The sequence below is a fragment of the Atractosteus spatula genome, chromosome 5 (genome assembly GCF_055471065.1).
Source record: "Atractosteus spatula isolate fAtrSpa1 chromosome 5, fAtrSpa1.hap1, whole genome shotgun sequence".
In the NCBI taxonomy this organism is placed as follows: Eukaryota; Metazoa; Chordata; class Actinopteri; order Semionotiformes; family Lepisosteidae; genus Atractosteus; species Atractosteus spatula.
This window is the reverse complement of record NC_142710.1, coordinates 65,777,812-65,794,725: the sequence shown is the minus strand read 5'-3', so window position 1 is coordinate 65,794,725 and position 16,914 is coordinate 65,777,812. Positions and strand designations below refer to the sequence as shown.

General features: G+C 58.4%; 1 protein-coding gene across 1 annotated transcript in view; it reads left to right on the top strand.

Moving 5' to 3' along the window:
* The window catches only part of sema3h (sema domain, immunoglobulin domain (Ig), short basic domain, secreted, (semaphorin) 3H), a 34,855-nt gene that overhangs the window by 10,419 nt on the left and 7,522 nt on the right, over positions 1–16,914 (top strand). The window contains exons 2-8 of the mRNA XM_088917082.1: positions 396–550; positions 2,791–2,853; positions 3,551–3,670; positions 6,561–6,654; positions 9,563–9,682; positions 11,394–11,548; positions 12,385–12,499. Of these exons, the coding sequence (XP_088773208.1) occupies positions 396–550; positions 2,791–2,853; positions 3,551–3,670; positions 6,561–6,654; positions 9,563–9,682; positions 11,394–11,548; positions 12,385–12,499 (822 nt within the window). The remainder of the gene's footprint in view (positions 1–395; positions 551–2,790; positions 2,854–3,550; positions 3,671–6,560; positions 6,655–9,562; positions 9,683–11,393; positions 11,549–12,384; positions 12,500–16,914) is intronic.

Here is a 16,914-nt window from a genome sequence, read left to right as displayed (position 1 = left end):
GGAGCTGGATCTGGACACCGCGGTTTTCCGGTCGGATTAGTAGGGACAGCCTGTGGCTTCTGTGAGTCAGCCGGAAAAGAAGCTGACAAGGGAATTTCTTATTTTGAGGGAGAAGGCAATCTTCACTTTTTTTGGTGTGTGTGTGTGTGTGTGTGTGTGTGTGCGTGCGTGCGTGGGGGGGTTCTGTCAAAGAAAAAAGTGACCGTTGATATTCTCTCCGTCCTGCACCTGTAGGTGCTTTGGTCTACCGCCCCACGCTGGCCACTTGCAGTATTGCCCGTAGGCGGTCGGTGTGCCTTATTCGTGTACTGTCCGTGTGCCTTGTGTTCTCCGCTGAGTCAGCTCCTTGTCAACTGTACTGTCCTGATGGGCGTCTGTCTCGCTGCCCCCTGCAGAGCTGGTGAGGAATGGCAGGGTGCTGTCCCTGCCCCTGCGCGCGGGCGACCTGCACTCCATCCTGCTGGACGAGGACGGGCGCCGCCTCTACGCCGCCATCAAGGACCACCTGGTCGCCACCAGCCTGGACAACATCACCCACGGGGTCCGCAAGGTGATGTGTGTGTGTGTGTGTGTGTGTGTGTGTGTGCTGTTGTGCTGACGGGTTCGCAGCAGAGCCGGGGGGCGGGCAGTAGGAAAGAAGGAGCACTTTGAGCCCATCTGGCTGCAATCTGTCGTCTCGTCAGGTGGGTGCGGGAGCTGCTACATGACATGAGCACAGCGGTGGTCCCGGGGGGCAGGCAGAGGTGTTTCTAGAAGCTCTGGTCTGCTGGCGGACAGCTGTCCCTCTGCCCGGTGGACGACTCCGCGGGCCGCGGCGTGAGGGAGGAGGGGTCCGCGGGGAAGGGGCAGATTCCAGATAACCTCTCCCACCCACGTCAGGGAGCTCAAATTGGGCCCAAATTGCTGCTCGTTAGCGGGGTAATCGCTGCGCTGGTGTGCACTGCTCCAGGGAGGGCCCAGCCGGCCCCTCTGCCCCCCTCCCTCCCTTCTCCCCCCTGTATTGTTCTGCCTCTGGCTTCCCTGTAGCGCCCCCCGGAGGGCCAGGAGGCAGCGCCACCCCGGCGGCTGAAAGAGTTAAGTCCGTGCGACGGGCTCCTCCACAGCCCGCCACAGGGCTGCAGCTATTCCTGGGCTCCGCCACTGCGCCAGACTGCTGCTGTCTTTAATTACAGAGCCCAGCCGGCCAACTGCAGCAGTCCAGCCCAGCGCCACTCTCCGCCCCTGCAGCATCGCGCTGCCGGAACCGGAGCAGCCTGCCGGGGCTGTCTCCCATCTGCACGTACAGGCAGCCCCTCCGGGGATCAGGGCTGCGATTCCAGAGGCGCTCAAGCCGCGATAGAGTTTCCTGCTTGTGCTGTGTTGCCTCTGTGATCTGTCTGTCGCCTGGGTGCGTCTGTCTGTCCTGCTCCTCTCTTCCTGCCCACAGCTGCCTGCTGCAGTAGCTCAGGGAGGGTCCGTGCTGGAGCCCCCTGCCTCCTGGCCCCTCTCCCCTTCTCCCTGACTCCCCACGGACCCACAGCCAGGAGCCACAGAGACCCGCTCTTTGTGGGGTATCCCCAGTCGTACCCCCCATACACCTAGAGAGAGGCTGTAATCCTCTCTCTAGGTGTATTTCCCAGGCTCTCTCACCTACTGTCACACCTCTGGCACCCCCACATCTCTGCCCAGCTCAAGCGGGAGGGGCCCCCCTGCTCTGGGGCCTGGAGCCTCAGTCCTGCAGGGGGAGAACGAGTGGTGAACAAGAAGCTCGTCGCTCTTCAACAGACTCATGACCTGCAGCCCTCGTGATGTCGCAGAAGAGACACCGAGAGAGTCTGCTTTAGAGCACAAGGATAGTTACAGCAGAGATCTCATCAAAGATCTCATCTTGCCATGTCTTGAAAGAAGCCAGGGCTTCAATAACATGGCCCCGTGGTTTGTTCCACACTCCTACCACCCTTTGTGTAAAGACGTCTTCAGGGCTCTTCCACATACTTTCCACTTGAATCCTCTTGTGTCCTTTCTCCCATCAGAGATACCGCCGTGAATGTAGCACACCTGTGGGTGTTTTAAAATTGTTAAAAATCACTCTCCTGAACAAGCCCCATGCAAGCAAGCTTGGAGATCTGCCTCAGGGAAAGAGGTATTTTAATACCCTGCTCCCTGCTGGCTGCTGGGAGACCTGGGAACAGCAACAACAGGGAAGAGAGGATCCCCAGAATACCGTCCCTCGGGGGGACTCTGTGCCCCCCACACCCAGGAATGTTTTCCTGAAGCCTCTCACTGAGTGGGCCTGTGGTCTGGAGCTGGGACAGCGGGTCATTGGCGGCCCGGGCCGCTGGGGGAGGAGCCTGGGTAGGTCACCCAGGCCACAGCCGGGCCACAGGCGGACCACAGCCAGCTCCGGCTGTCCAGCCCCGCAGACAGGGAGGAGAGGGATCGGGAGAGGTGTGAGCAGAGCCAATCACCGCGCAGGCAGCTGTTCGGAGGAGGAACTGGAGCCCGGAGGCTCGTGTGTCTTCTAACGAGCTGCTGAAGTATGAGGCCTGTCCCCTCGGGCCACGCAGGCCCCTGCCAGGAGTCTCCGTCTCTGTGTGAGCGGACCTCCTCACTCCTCACTCCTCACGAACAGAAACCACACCATCACCTGCAATTTCACGCGAGACCGCACACTGATCGTAAGCCGTCTGTCGGTCTCTTGTCTGCTCCGCGGCCTGTCTGCCGCCTCTGCCCTCGGAATGCCTGCTCTGGTTTGTAAGTAGGTCTGTGCTGTCGGTCTGTCCCCCTGACGCCCGTGTGTCTGTGTCGCAGGTGTACTGGCCGGCCAGCCCTGACCGGATCGAGGAGTGTGAGATGGCTGGGAAGGACCGGGAGGTGAGAGAGGGCGCTCAGAGGCCGGTTCTCTTTTCTCAAGCTTGCTGGTCACATCGCCCAGGGGGCGTCTGCTTCTGCGCTCTCCGGGAGGGAGTCAGAGGCCGTGAAGGTGCACGTTTCCACGGCTGCACTGTTAATGCAGGATAGGAATTTTAATTCACTCGGAATAATAACAGCCAGGAAGGAAGCGAGCTGAGAGGTGTATCGAGTGTTTATTGAGTGTTTGAGTCGCCTCCTGGCCAGAGGACGAGGAGGCTGGGACCCCCCGGCAGAGTGAGGGGTGACCCAGGGGCAGCCGCAGGGGGGAGATGGGGTGGAGGAGGGGTGCAAAAAGAGGTATCTGAGGGAGAGAAGGGGATCACGTCCAGTATTTAGGACAGGAAATGACATCAGGAGTGGTTGGGAATTATTGACAGCCGAGCCGGATTGAACAGAGTTGTTGTCATCCCTCCAGAACGTTTGTTACAAACTCCACAAAGGAGCTGCGCTGGGCACCCCTTGGTGCTCCTGTAGTGCACTTCGCCCGTCATTTCCCTGCGGCCCAGCCAGCCTGGCCTCGCGCAGGCTGGGGTTTCCATGCAGGGGCGTGCGGGCGGCTCCTCTCTGCGGGACACGTCAGGCTCAGCCATCAGCCTGTGTGACTGCCCTGACCGCAGCGGGGGGCGCTGTGCTGAGGTTCTGTCCTTCTCCCTGGCAGCTGGACTGCGCCAACTTCCTGAGAGTGCTGCACCCCTACAACCACACCCACCTGTACGCCTGCGGGACCGGCGCCTTCCACCCACGCTGTGCCTTCATCCCCACCGCGCTCTTCCTCAGGGTGAGCCCGCGCCGCCGCGCGCACCCGTGGTTTCACAGTGCACTGCACACTGCCTAGCACAGCGCGGTCACCCTCCTGAGCACACGGGAGAGGGCATGACGATGATTGATTGGAAATGTACAGAGTTCAATGTTTCACATTATATTTGAGCGGAGAGCATGTGTTTTGTAGAGAACGGTTCTCACCCCCAGGGTGCATTGCTCACAGTGCCCACACTGCCCACAGGCCCAGCAATGCCCACGGTGCCCAGCAGTGCCCAGCAGTACCCACACTGCCCACAGGCCCAGCAATGCCCACGGTGCCCAGCAGTGCCCACAGTGCCCATTCTGCCCCCTCAGCCCCAGCTCTCCCTGCTCCCCAGCCCTGCTTGCTGTTAAGGGTGGCCGAGCAAGTGTGCGGCGCTCTGGATCGGGCTCGGCTTTTCTTCCCATGCTGCCTTGCTGCTGGCCCACCGATGTATCCCAGAGGGCGTTTCAGTGTGGGTCACTGTGACAGTGTCACCGCAAGGCCACTGGCTCCACTGTCTCCTGTCTCCTGGCCATGGAGGCACAGAGGCCTGTGGGCCGTGTTGCTGGCACAGCGCAGGGGTGCGCAGCTGGTGTGGGGGGCTGGCGCCAGCGCTGATCCGCTCGGCGCAGCGGAAGGCCACTTTCACGCAAGGCGACTTGCGCCCATTGATACAGCAGGGCGTGTTACTGCAGCCACCTGAGAGACGTGCCTGGCTCAGGGGTACGACAGGAGCACCCACCCGCGATTTGAACCCGCGACCCCCGGGGTGTGAAGCCAGAGCCCCTAACCACAGCTGCAGAAACAGCAGGAGGGGGTTCTGGCCAGGCGCAGCAGCCCCTGTGCAGCCGTGGCTGGGAGGCTGGTAGAGGTGTCGTTGTCTTGCTCTTAAAGGGCCAAACAGCACCGTCACCGTGAGCACAGAATCTCACTGCACTGCTCCTGTCCGGCCCCTTAAATCTGCTCCGTGGGGCTGTCTCTGTATCTGTGTGTCACACATTAGTGGGGGGAGGGGGGCCCCGAGATCTCACCGTGTGTCTGTGAGAAGATGTACTGGGAAGGCTGGTGCCGGTGGCTGTCTGAGCCGGGAGCCCTAATCCCTCTGTGCTTTCCCACAGCCTGGAGGATTAGCCTCCCAGCGCACTGTTAGTAAGTGGAAATTAATCTCATTTGTCGCGGTGAGAATCCATTTATGGAAATAAGGTTTCCCTCCCCATGCCTTATTCATTTCCACACGATCGTGAAGGCTGCCGAGCTCCTGTGGTTGCTGCTGGCTGATTTCTGTGCGGAACTTCTTTGCTTCTCTGTGTTAACGAGGGACTCGGCTCCGGCTCGTGTTGCTGTGCTGTACAGCGTCACGCCGTCCCTGGCTGAGCCACGATGCTCTTCCTTGCTGTAGAAGTCCGGGCCTGTCAGACAGCTGAGCTGGTTCGGTCATGGCTCTGCAGGGTGAGGGAGGGAGGGATAACACAGGAGGCATGCAGTCACGCGATCCAGACGATTTAAACCCACTGCAGGCAGCTCTCCCCCTGCAGGGTCTTCACAGACCTGCCTCTTCGCCCAGGCCAGGCCTGAGTCAGTTTCGCAGCAGCTCATGTTCGAAGGAGCTTTGCCCATGTGCAGCACAGGCAAACGCACTGCACACACAAACACACTCACACACTCTTGCACGCATACATACACTGACACACGGGCATGCACACACGTGCACACAGACATTCATGCATATACACACTCACACACACACTCACATACACTCACACTCACACACTCACAAACACACGTGTACATTCAAATCACACACACTCATGCACACAGGCTCAGTTTCTCCTCCTCCCTTTGTGTGAAGTGCTATATCACTCCGATAGTTCCTGTAACGCCACAGGACCATGCGAACCCAGACACCTGCTGTGTGCTCTTCCCCGGGCAACCGTGAGGAACTACTCCCTAGCAGGCACTGCAGGATAAGGCCCAGAGAGGCTTGAAGAAGAGCCCTTGCTCTGTCCAGTCACCTGGAAGGGGCCCACCCTGGACGGGCCTCGAGCCCTGGACGGGCCTGGCCTCGACCGTGCTCCCGGTCTGTCTGGGATGACATCACCGTCAGCTCGCTGGGGATCTGCGGCTCACAGTGTAACCGAAGGGACAGATAAAAAAGAAATACTGTAAGTGACAGGAAAATGCGGAAAGAAAATATTTAATATCTCCAGTTGTGTAACTTATACGGCAGTATAAACCCATCTGTTAGCGATCAAACATGACCTCACGAAGCAGACATCAGGAGAGCCTGAAACTGTATCTGCTCTCCCCTCTCCGCACTGTCCTCCCCATATTGAGTCATCAGCAGGCCTGGACCACACAGATCTGTCGGCCAAGCGCCGTTCCCATCTGTGACATTTCGGGATTTCTTTGAAACTCCCTTCGTGTCTTATGTCTGGTTTCCTTTTACTCGGATCCAGTCCCCGAAGCCGGATCGTGGCTGTCTGGGGGATTCTGGAATAAACACAAAGCACATCTGCCTTTGATACCCCTCCCCCCGGGCTCCCAGGCAGGCCTCCCTGAGCCAGATCTGACTGAACGCGCTGGCGTCCCCAAACGGGTCAGAAGTACAGGAATTCAGCCCCAGTCTCTCTCCGATTGGGCTTGGACATCAGACGCGTATCCGGGAGCACTTCCCGATCTGTGCCGAGCCGAGCCGAGCCGAGCCAGTGTTCTGTGCGCAGGACTGCAGTTCTTGAACAGAGCGACCCAGGACTGGGAGAGCCCCCTGTGTTTCAGTCCACTGAGGCAGCTCAGTCCCGGCCCCTGTCCTCTGTCGGGATGTGTGACTTCGCCTGCTTGTTCGTCCCTCTGGAACCATCCGTCCACCTGTCCGTCTGTCCCGCAGAGCGATCGGCTGGTCCTGCTGCCCGGGCAGACGGAGTGCGGGAAGGGCAAGTGTCCGTACGACCCCCACCAGAGGACGGCCACGGCCATCATTGGTGAGTGCAAGTGTGTCTGCGTGTGTGCGCACGTTTGTGTACGTGCATGTGAGTGTGTGCACGTGGTTTATGTGTGTGTGCATGTTTGCATGTTCATGCGTGTATGGATGTGCTTGTGTCTACATGTGTGCATGTGTCTGTATGTGTACATGTATGTGAGTGCACGTGTGTGCTTGTATGTGTGTGTGTATATGTGCGTGTATGTGTATGCACGAGTGTGTATGTGTGTGTGTGTCTATATGTGCGTGTGTGATGCTGAGTATCTGGTTTAACACTCTAGCTCCTGCAGATGCTGTCTGTACCCCTGACTGCAGCAGGATTCCTCTTTCCATTTCATTTCTTTTGGCCAGTAAATGTTTTTTCCAGCAGGATGGGCTGCCTCTCAATCAGTCACGGCCTGGGCTGGCAGGAGAGCTTCCCTTCTTTTTTCAAGACCTGTTGGGGCGTAGCTGTAACCCCTGACTGCGTTTGGGAACACAGGCCTGTGACCTGCTGGGCGGCTGAGGCTCCCTGTAGCCTGTTCTGTCTGTCGGGCGCTGAAGTGGGCAGGCAGACCCTGCACACTGCTTGTAAACCAGTTTGCGGCACGTTTTCTTCTGAATTGGTGTCACAAGACCATCACAAGCCAGTGCTTCAGGCAGAAGAGCATCTTAATGCAGTCGAACAGGTGACAGGATGCAGTCGGTAATGCAATACTGTGATAGAAGTCCCAGCAAGACCAGTACTGAGCTACAGACACCTGTAGCTGGAGGGGAGGATGTGATCTGAGACACTGAGCTGCTTCTACACCTGGTACAGTTCACACTGGATGTTCGCTGCAGGCTTACAGCAGAGCTCCAGAGGTGTGCATGCACGCATTTATACACTCAGCCTGTGGCCTTGCCAGTCCGCTCCATTCCGGAGTTTTGCAACAGCCAGCTCCTTGATTGCTTCATTGGATGACATTGGGCTCGACGAGTCAATTAATGAGCTGGTTAGCCCAAAGACCTGCAGCGGAGCGGATTGGAGGGGCCACAGGTTGGTTAACCTTGATGCGCAGTCTACGTGCCTGGCAGAGGAGTGGGCTCGGCCAGCTCTTGCCCTCCGTCCTCTGGACCGATTGCTGATCTGCAGGGCAGGGGAATCTCGACCCCCTACCCTACGTGTGATCGTTTACCGCAGGGAGCGGGCACAGGTGGCCATGATCTTGCCAGGCGGTCCCATGGCTTTCCAAAGTCTCACTGCAACAGAAGACCCGGATCTTTCTCGCAATCGTCCATGTTTTCCTGGAGACGCACCGGAGCTCCCCCCCCCCCCCGCAGCAGCAGAGAGGAAGCTACTCCTGGCAGCGCGGGCACACTTCTCCCCCGGGGGGGTCCAGGCGGCGAGCCGGGCTCCAGCAGGGCTGGCGGCAGTGAGTGGGGGGCCGGCAGACAGCCGGTGGGCTCCCCTGCTCCGGCGCTGCCTTGTAACGAGAGACAGTAAAATGCGTTCTGTTTGAATTCTCACTTCCATAAATGAATGAACGTGTGGTTTCCTCTCCATGAGTGGAGAGGAAAAGAGCTCGACGGGATGATTTGCTCAGGCTCCTGGCGGGAGGGGGGTAAGGATCTAACCCTAACCCTCCTGGAGCGTGTTGGCGGTGGTACCTATGAGCCTGGTACTTCAGAATCACGCCTGCCTCTCCGCTCTGTCACCTGTGACCTGTGGCCCGGCGTCTCTCTGCCAGCGCTCAGCAGGGCCTTGGCGACGATGTCATTATGCTCTCATACCTCATTCCTCGGCCAACATCTGATCTCTCCGTCTGAGAGAAGGGGTTTTCCACATTGGAGTGCAGTCCAAGACATGGAGCTTCAAAGGCATCACAATGAATTCCACTCCGCACACCATGTGATTCCTTAATAGGGCAGGAATAAAATCAGAGCCTGTTCCAGCGCCGCATAATGAGGATCTGTTTTGAATGTTTCTCTGGACGGGCGTGCTGCTGTTTTCGTGGGGAGTTACTGGCGTGGAGCGGCTGCAGCCTGCGTCTGCTGGAGTCTCTGTTTCAGGGTGTGGGGGAGGTGAGGACGTGGCCGCCTGCCAGCGTTGAACAGCATTACAGCTTCACTGATTCAGAGTCCCTGCTGAAATAAACTCGCTGCCGGGGCAGATACATCTTTACAGGACCCTGAGCTTTCAGTAAGGACACCTGCAAAAATACTGCAGCTATCCAGTTTTCCCTCAGGTGTACCTATCCTGACAACACTTTATTGATTCAAGATATTATTATTATTATTATTATTAATGACTTTTGGCTTGTGCTTTTTATCCAGAGCCGTTTAACATTGTTGCATAGGAAAAGTCTAATTAATGCAGTTCAGGCTCGTGGGGGAGCCTGAGCTTATCCCAGCAATCTATGGGCAGAAGGCATCCTGGAGGGGCCGCCAGTCCATTGCACACACTCACACCAGGGCCAGTTCTCTGAATTAACCCATGCGTGTCTTTGGACTCTGGATGGAAACAGAGCACCTGAACAAAACTCTTGTGAACTTGGGGAGAACATGCAGACTGAACCCAGGACCCCAGCGCTGGGAGACAGTCATTCTAATCTCCGCGCCACCATGCTGACCCAAATTTCAATTTCAACAACCACTTTTGTAATAAGTAAGTTTTGGTAATTACATGATGTAGCACAAGAGTTACACGGGGTAGAAAGGAGTGAGATTCTTCTTGCGGCTTGTGAGCTTCTCCGGGTGACCTGTCCACGCTGCTGTTGGTGGGAGGCCCAGTTCGGGCGACCCCTGCAGGAAGGGGAGTGTGGGTGCAGCCGCGTGTGGCGTGATCCCCGAGTGCCGGATCCCTGGCGCGCCGGACTCCGGCTGCTTCAGGAAGCCCCCGGAGAGCCTGCAGGGCCCTAGGCTGATGCTGTGGCCCCCTGTGCTTGCAGATGGGGAGCTGTACGCCGGGATCTCCTCCGACTTCATGAGCCGGGACACGGCCTTCTTCCGGAGCCTGAGCAGCCGGCACGTGATCCGCACGGAGCAGTACGACTTCAAGTGGCTGCAGGGTGAGTGAGGCCGCCACGTGCTGGGTCAGAAGCCAGGGCAGCCCCAGGGCTGGGGTGATTCCTGGGGTGTCCTTCTCTCGGTGTGGTGGAGCAAAAGGGTGACCCCCCTCCCCCCCGCCAGAGTGTCAGTGTGCCCCCGTGTTGCTGCCCTGTTCACGTATGAACCCACAGCCTTCACGAGTTTTCATTTCGGGCCACTTCCCAAACACGGACTGCTCTCTACACGGATCCCTCCCCCCCTCTGTGGTAGCTGAGGAGACTGTTTAAGTGTGGAAGAGAGAGGAGGCTGGAGGAAACTGGGTGGTCCCGCGACTGGAGCCCACACAGGGACAAATATTTACCTTACCCCCCCGCGTGTGTGTGCTCCAGCTCCTGCCTGGCACCCTGTGAGCGCCCCCTGCAGGTCACCCTGCTGCAACTGCACTGGGGCAGAGCAAGAGCAAGAGCCCCCCCCCCCCCCACACACACACACACACACACACACACAGACAGTAAATTGTCCACTAAGGCTGGTTGAAAAGCACAGGGGGGCCGGCAGGGTGCTGCCTGGCCTGGCCTCCTCTCAGCCAATACCCAGCAGTACGGGTGTCCGTGGGCATGTGGGCGTGTGGGCGTGTGGGCGTGGAAACCAAAACCCCGCTCTCAGTCTCCCCATCTTTCTTGTGGAACCTCCAAAAGCGAGACTTTTCTACAGCAACACACGTGGGGGAGGGAGAGAGATTGCAGGAGGCTCTTTTGTCCTGCTTTTCCCGCGCTGTGAGTTGCGTTGCCTCCTATCCCAGAGCTGCAGGGGTTCATCTGGGAGCAGCTCCGGGAGCTCCTCCCGGTGACGCCCCGGGATGTTCCGGCAGGTGTTGTCCCCGGAGCCCGAGGGAGGAGACAGTTAAACGAGCCTGAAGGCCGAACCTATAGCGCACTCCGAGGCACCCCTCCCCTGAAAACATAAGAGCAACACCGCCGTGACATCAATCATGCGGACTAGTTAGCTAGTTCAGGAGTCCCCGAAGCCGGCAGGTTATAAATCTCAGTTTGGCTTTGTAAACTCAGGGGCGTGTGGTGTTGGGAAAAATGATGCATGTGGCCTACACGGGGAGGAGAAATCCCGAAAGTGCTTCAGGAAGAAGCCCAGGCCTGGCTGTCCCGTAATAATCCGCTGGTCCGCACCCCCCTGCCCAGGCCCTCTGTGACCTGTCTTTCTGGCCTGCTCCTCACCCCCCTGCAGGGGCCCTCCTGTGTCCCGTGTTTCTGGCCAGCAGCTCTTTAACCCCAGTTTAACTTCCTGACTACGACCTGCTGCCTTTTACAGCCCCATCTGTGAAACCCATTTCCTCGTCTTGTACACTCGGTGTGGGGGTGACCGAGGTCAGGAGCCAGACAGCTGTAATCCAGTGGTCCATTCACAGCAGCACTGTCCATTTTGAATGCATGTGAATGAAAAAGCTGTATGTCTAAATCCCGAGTGTCCGATAACTCGTGCGTTTGAGAGGACACAAGTGGAAGCTGGAAGTGGATTGAGCACCGGAGGCACTTCCTTACCCAGAGAGTGGTGGGGGCGTGGAACAAGCTGCCCAGCCCTGTTGTTGAAGCTGACACCCTGGAGCTTTCAGAACCGCGATCACTTAGCTATAGGCACCCAGGCGAGCTCCAGGGGGGGTCGTCCGTAATCTTTCTTCTGTTCCTTCTCCCCCCCCCCCCCCCCCCCCCTCCTCAGACGCCAGGTTTGTGAAGGTGGCGTCCGTGTCCGAGAGTGGCAACCCGGAGGACGACAAGGTGTACGTGTTCTTCACGGAGCGCGCCCAGGAGGCGGAGGGCTCGGCGGGCTCGGCGGGGAAGGTCCTGTACTCGCGGGTGGCCCGGGTCTGCAAGGTACAGCGGGCCCACTCTGCTCCCCGGGCCGGGCCGGGCCGGGCGGGACAGGGCTGTTAGAGACAGGGAGGGAAACCGTCCCACAGAGGGATCGGGTAAGGGGTTAGACCAGGCTCGGGGGAGAGCCGCAGTTTTCTGGAAAATCGGTTGTTGAGCTGGTTGGTACTTGGACCACAGGGGGGAAAAAAATTTATTAAACTTTGGACGAAATCCTGTCGGGACGACCCTGTGGAGGAAGAGGAGGTGGCTGGAAAACCTGTCTGGGAGCAGACGGCTTTGAAGAGGGTTAATGAGAGAAGAGGGTTAATGAGAGAAGAGGGTTAATGAGAGAAGAGGGCGAAGGGCCAGGGAGGATCTGGAGCAAGCTGTAGCAGGTGGCGCTGCTCACACCTCGAGAAGGTGTAGCGTTAGCGTCGTGCTTCCCTTTCTCTTTATCGTTGCTCGTTGCCTGGCAGCCAGCACGCGCGGATTAGCTGGGGGGGGTGTCAGGAGGCCACTGCGGGCGATGACAGCCCCCTTTCTCCGCCGCCCCACCGCTTGCAGGCTAGGGAGGAAACACAGCTCTTCCCATAGCCCTGACCTCCGACCTCCCCGGGCAGCGCGCAGCCAGTCAGAGCAGAGGCAGCTGCGCCTGCCATTTTTCCAGCAGCGGGAGTGTCAGTGGCGGCAGAGAACGCTCTGAAATGTTGCGTTACTCTTCTCTATTCTTCAGGGAGGACTTCACCTTCACTTGGTCTTTTGCTCGTCTGTTAAAAAGTGTATAGAACAACTGCAGCTGGGACTTCCCGGCAGCGTGGCCCCTCCTGGCCCTGACCTGCTGCTGCTCTGTGTTGCAGAACGACATCGGCGGCCAGCGCAGCCTGGTGAACAAGTGGAGCACCTTCCTGAAGGCCCGGCTGGTCTGCTCCGTCCCCGGCGCCGACGGCGTCCACACGCATTTCGACCTGCTGCGTGAGTCCCCCGCACCCCTCTCCTCCGCCTTCCGCCGGCGTCCTTGTCAGGTTCGACCCCACCCGACTCGAGGTCCGTGAGTCTGGAGCAAGCTGCCCAGAGCTGCTGTTGAAGCTGAGGCCCGGGTGTCTTCCAGGAAGGGGCCGGACGAGCTCAATTAGCTCAATTAGCTTCAAACGAGCTCGTGGGGCGAATGACCGAGCAGTCTATCCGCTCGGGTGTTCCTGCGCTCTCCGCCGCTTGTAAACACTGCGTCATCGCTCCTCAAGGGCTGCTGAGCTCAGGGCGCCGCGCCAGTCAGGGGCGCCTCTGTAGACTGCTGGCGCTGTGGGTGTCAACGGTTCCGAAGGCACGCCTGCAGGCACGTGGGCAAGCCCTGGCACAGCGCACTGCAGTGGACTGTCTGATCCGGCTGGAGAGATCTCATCTGCAGGAGTATGTTGACGTCACGCCAGGTGAATCGGGACCTGGGAAAGAGAAACAGTGTTTCGCGCTGAGAAGGAGCAGGTCTTCCAGCTCTGCGGGAGGCATTTCTGTGCACGGGGGGCTTCGCCTGACATCAGGGCTCACGTGTGAGAACAGGGAGCAGGAGTGAGCCAAATTCCTCGTGTCTTGCCTTGCGTGGAAAGGGTATCTTCTGGGCACGACGGTCAGTGATTAATGATACAGTGCGTCCCCGAGGTGTGAAAGGAACGGAGGGGTTCAGTCTCATCCTCCCAGCGTCCTCTGACCACAGCGATCAGTCGGACTGTCGGAGAATCTCATCCCACAGTGCCGATGTGGAATGTCAGGTTTCTCCTACTGGGAGGCCGGGGCAGGTACTGTAGCGCAGATCCATGAGAGGAGACTGGATCCCGCACTGTTTCCTGTTTCCTGTGGGCCAGTGTCCTCCTCCTAATGATGCTCTGATGCTTCTGCTCAGTGCTGACAAGTGAAGAGATAAAATCAAATATAAAGGAATTCATGGTTACACATGACGAGAGGCCCATCTGGCTTCTGCTCCCAGGATGTCATCCAGCTGTTTCTAGAAAGAAACCAGGGTATCGGCTTCAACGACATGGCCGTGCAGCTTGCTCCACACTCCCACTGCCCTGCCTTTGTGTCAAGAAGGGTTTGAAATGCACTTGTGTTCTCGGTTTGAAATGCACTTCCCAGAAGCTTTCCTTCCTGTCCCTGGCTCTTGTTTCGCTCTTGAGTCTGAAGAGGTCCGCTGGGTTGAATTTGTCAGGGCCCCCGGAGGATTTTGAATGCAAGTATCAGGTTCCCCTCGTAATCTCCTTTGTTCAAATGCATGAGAAGAATGCGTTTTTCATCCTGCCAGCGCAGGACATGCCCTCGAGCCTGAAACTGTATCTGAATGTGCTTCTCTGGGCTGGATCCAGGGCAGAAATATCGTGTAATGTAGTGACCGAAAACCGATCGCACTATTGTAGTGCTGTTATTAGGGCCTGCTAGATCCTTATTAATGAAGGATCAGATGAGCACCAGACGAATCAGTCACAGGTGAGCCAAGCAGATGTCATTCCAAAGCAATCAGCGCTTCGGGCTCGTCAGTGGTGGGCCGTGGGCTTCGGTTCTGGGTGGGCACTCGTGTTCTGCCCCCGAGCGAGGTTCAACAGTTCGGACGGCTCCGGTGAAATGCCCTTTGAGGTTCAGGCATGAGGCGAACAGATCGGAGAGCCGCTGGGTGAGCGGTGGGGGTGCCGGACCACAGCGAGAGCCGGGCGGAGCGTGTCTGTGGAGGGAGGTGTCAGGCGCGCGAGGGGAGCTGGTTTCTACACGGTGAATTTTCTGTGTGATTGCTGGCTGCCAGACAGAAATGAAACATTGAAAAAAGTTGTTTTTTCCTCGATGGAAAGAAAGAGTAGCGTGAAAATTCCCCCTGTCTGCTGTGGAGCCGTGGCTGTTCCGCTGCTCGACTGGAACGCTGCCCTGATGGCAGGATGGGCAGGACACCTGGCTGAGGGGCTGTCCCTCTGCGAGAGAGCGCGCTCACACTGCGCCCCTATCTCCCAGCCCCCCCGCGCCTGGCAGCTTGAAGGGATGGGGGCCTCCCTGGCGGGACGAGGTGATCTGTCTCAGCAGCTCAAGACAAGTGTTTTCACAACATGGTGTAGAGGACAGAGGCGTTTGAGATAACAGCCTGACACACATGCACACAAGCTCACACAGATACACACACACATACACACAAGCTCACACAGATACACACACACTCTCACACACACATGCACACAAGCTCACACAGATACACACACACATACACACAAGCTCACACAGATACACACACACTCTCACACACACATGCACAAAAGCTTACACACATAGCTATACACATGAGGACACTCTGTTTCACACGCTCACACATACTCACACACACTCACACACACACACACACACACACTCACACATTCTCACACATACTCACATGCACACACACTCTCACACTCACACTCACACTCTCACACACACACTCACACTCACACACTCTCACACATACTCACACTCACACTCACACACACACAGTCACACATTCTCACACATACTCACACACACTCACACTCACACTCTCACACACACACACTCACACACTCTCACACTCTCTCACACACATACTCACACTCACACTCTCACACACACACTCTCACTCTCGGCAGGAACAGGATCCCCGGTGAGAGCTGCAGTTCCCTGGAAAACCCCAGGGCAGCGCCTGCACGCTGTCAGGGCCGCCTGCCTGTGTGTGGTCTGCCTCCGCCTCCCTCCCCGCGGCCCGCTCAGGTGGAAGAGCAGGGCAGCCAGGGAGAATCGACCAGGAGGCTGAAGACACGCTGCTACTGAACAGCCTTCCGCGCTTTCAAAAGCTCGACTGTCCCCGGGCGCTCCAGCGCGGAGGGTCAGGGCAGGGTTAATTGGGACACGCTCGTTAGTTAGGTACTTCAGGTGCTGGGCAACGTCAAGCTGTTCCCAGGACTGCAGGGCCTTCCACAGGGGTGGGGGCCGTCCCGAGCCCACCCAGCATTGGGGGGATTCATTTAGGAATGTGGAGTGCTGCGGTCAGCAATCGCACCAGCCTTTCTTCTCTTGTTCACACGCAGAGTGGATTGCGTGGAACATGGAGAGCGCTGGAGGAGCTCCATTCAACAGGGGCTCGTTAGGGGATTCGGAGCCCAGCGCGATTCAGAGAGGGGCTGGTTTGGTGGGCATGACAACAGGTGGCCCTCGGAACCTGGGGAGCGGACCGAGCCTGTCGGCGAGGCCGGGCTGTTCTGATCGCAGCAGGCGTGTAGGAGACCTGGCTCCGGCTCTCGGAGAGTGACCCAGGAAAGGGGAGAGACACAGGCAAGACCGCAGTGCGAGGTTCGCGTGAGGCTTGACTGCAGGATAAAGTAGCATCTTGCACCAGGGGACTCAGCTCCTCAGCGCGTGTAACTGGCGATGCAGGAACGGACGAGAATCAGGCCAGTCAGAGCTCCCTGTTATTAGGCTGGGTTGTCCTCCTGCACGGTGAAGGAAATGGTGAAATTTCCTGCCACGTCAGCCTCCCTGGTGCGGCTCGGTGCTTCATTCCGCACACCAGTGGCAGTCTGTCACGAGTGCGCTGGGCAGTCTCAGCTGGACCGGTCTTCTAGAAAGTCCTTTCTGTGGAGCAGCTCGGAGTGGCGGAACAGGAATTCTGTGACACCCCCCCGGCCACAGCCCCACGATCCGATCGCGCCCGCCGGCACGCTGTGGATTGTCAGGAATGCCAGCCCAGCGTTCCGCGCCGCGCCAGCAGCCCCTCCGTCATCGCGCCCCAGCCCCCGGGGGGGTGAGCGGCAGTGAGCCCGCACGGGCCCGTCCCGCTGCGGGGGGCTCAGGTTTCGGGATGCGGGGGCGTCCCTGAGCTCGGGAGGAGGGGGACAGCAGGCGCTCGGTTGCGTTTCTGCGGCTCTAGAACAGGGGAGGGGGGGCCAGCCTGGTGAGTGATGAGGCAGGGTCACCGAAACCTCTTGCATCACGCCGGCTTCTTCCCACACGTCCCAGGTGCTTTCCTGGCAGTGTGCTTCCCGTTGAGAATTTGTGCTCTCGGGACGTGGCAGGAGTCAGGATCGGGGATACCGAGCGAGCGGCTAGCAGTGCCGGCTCTGACGTGGTGATCCGAGGACTGGGGCCCACGCCAGGGCATGATGGAACGCTGGAAGAGCGCCCGTGGCTCCGGGGGATCCTGTAGACCTTCATGGTGGACGCACAAGGCCCCTTCGTTCACGCCACGCCACGCCAAATCTGCACGGAAAAGCTCACACTTCATTGTTAACGCCCTGTCTGTGGCTGGAGTGCCTTGCCATGGACTCAGTTTGCATCACGCTTGGACACACCGGTGTGTGACGGACAGTGCTTTGGGCCTGACGTCACCACACCGTGCCCTGACCTGGTGT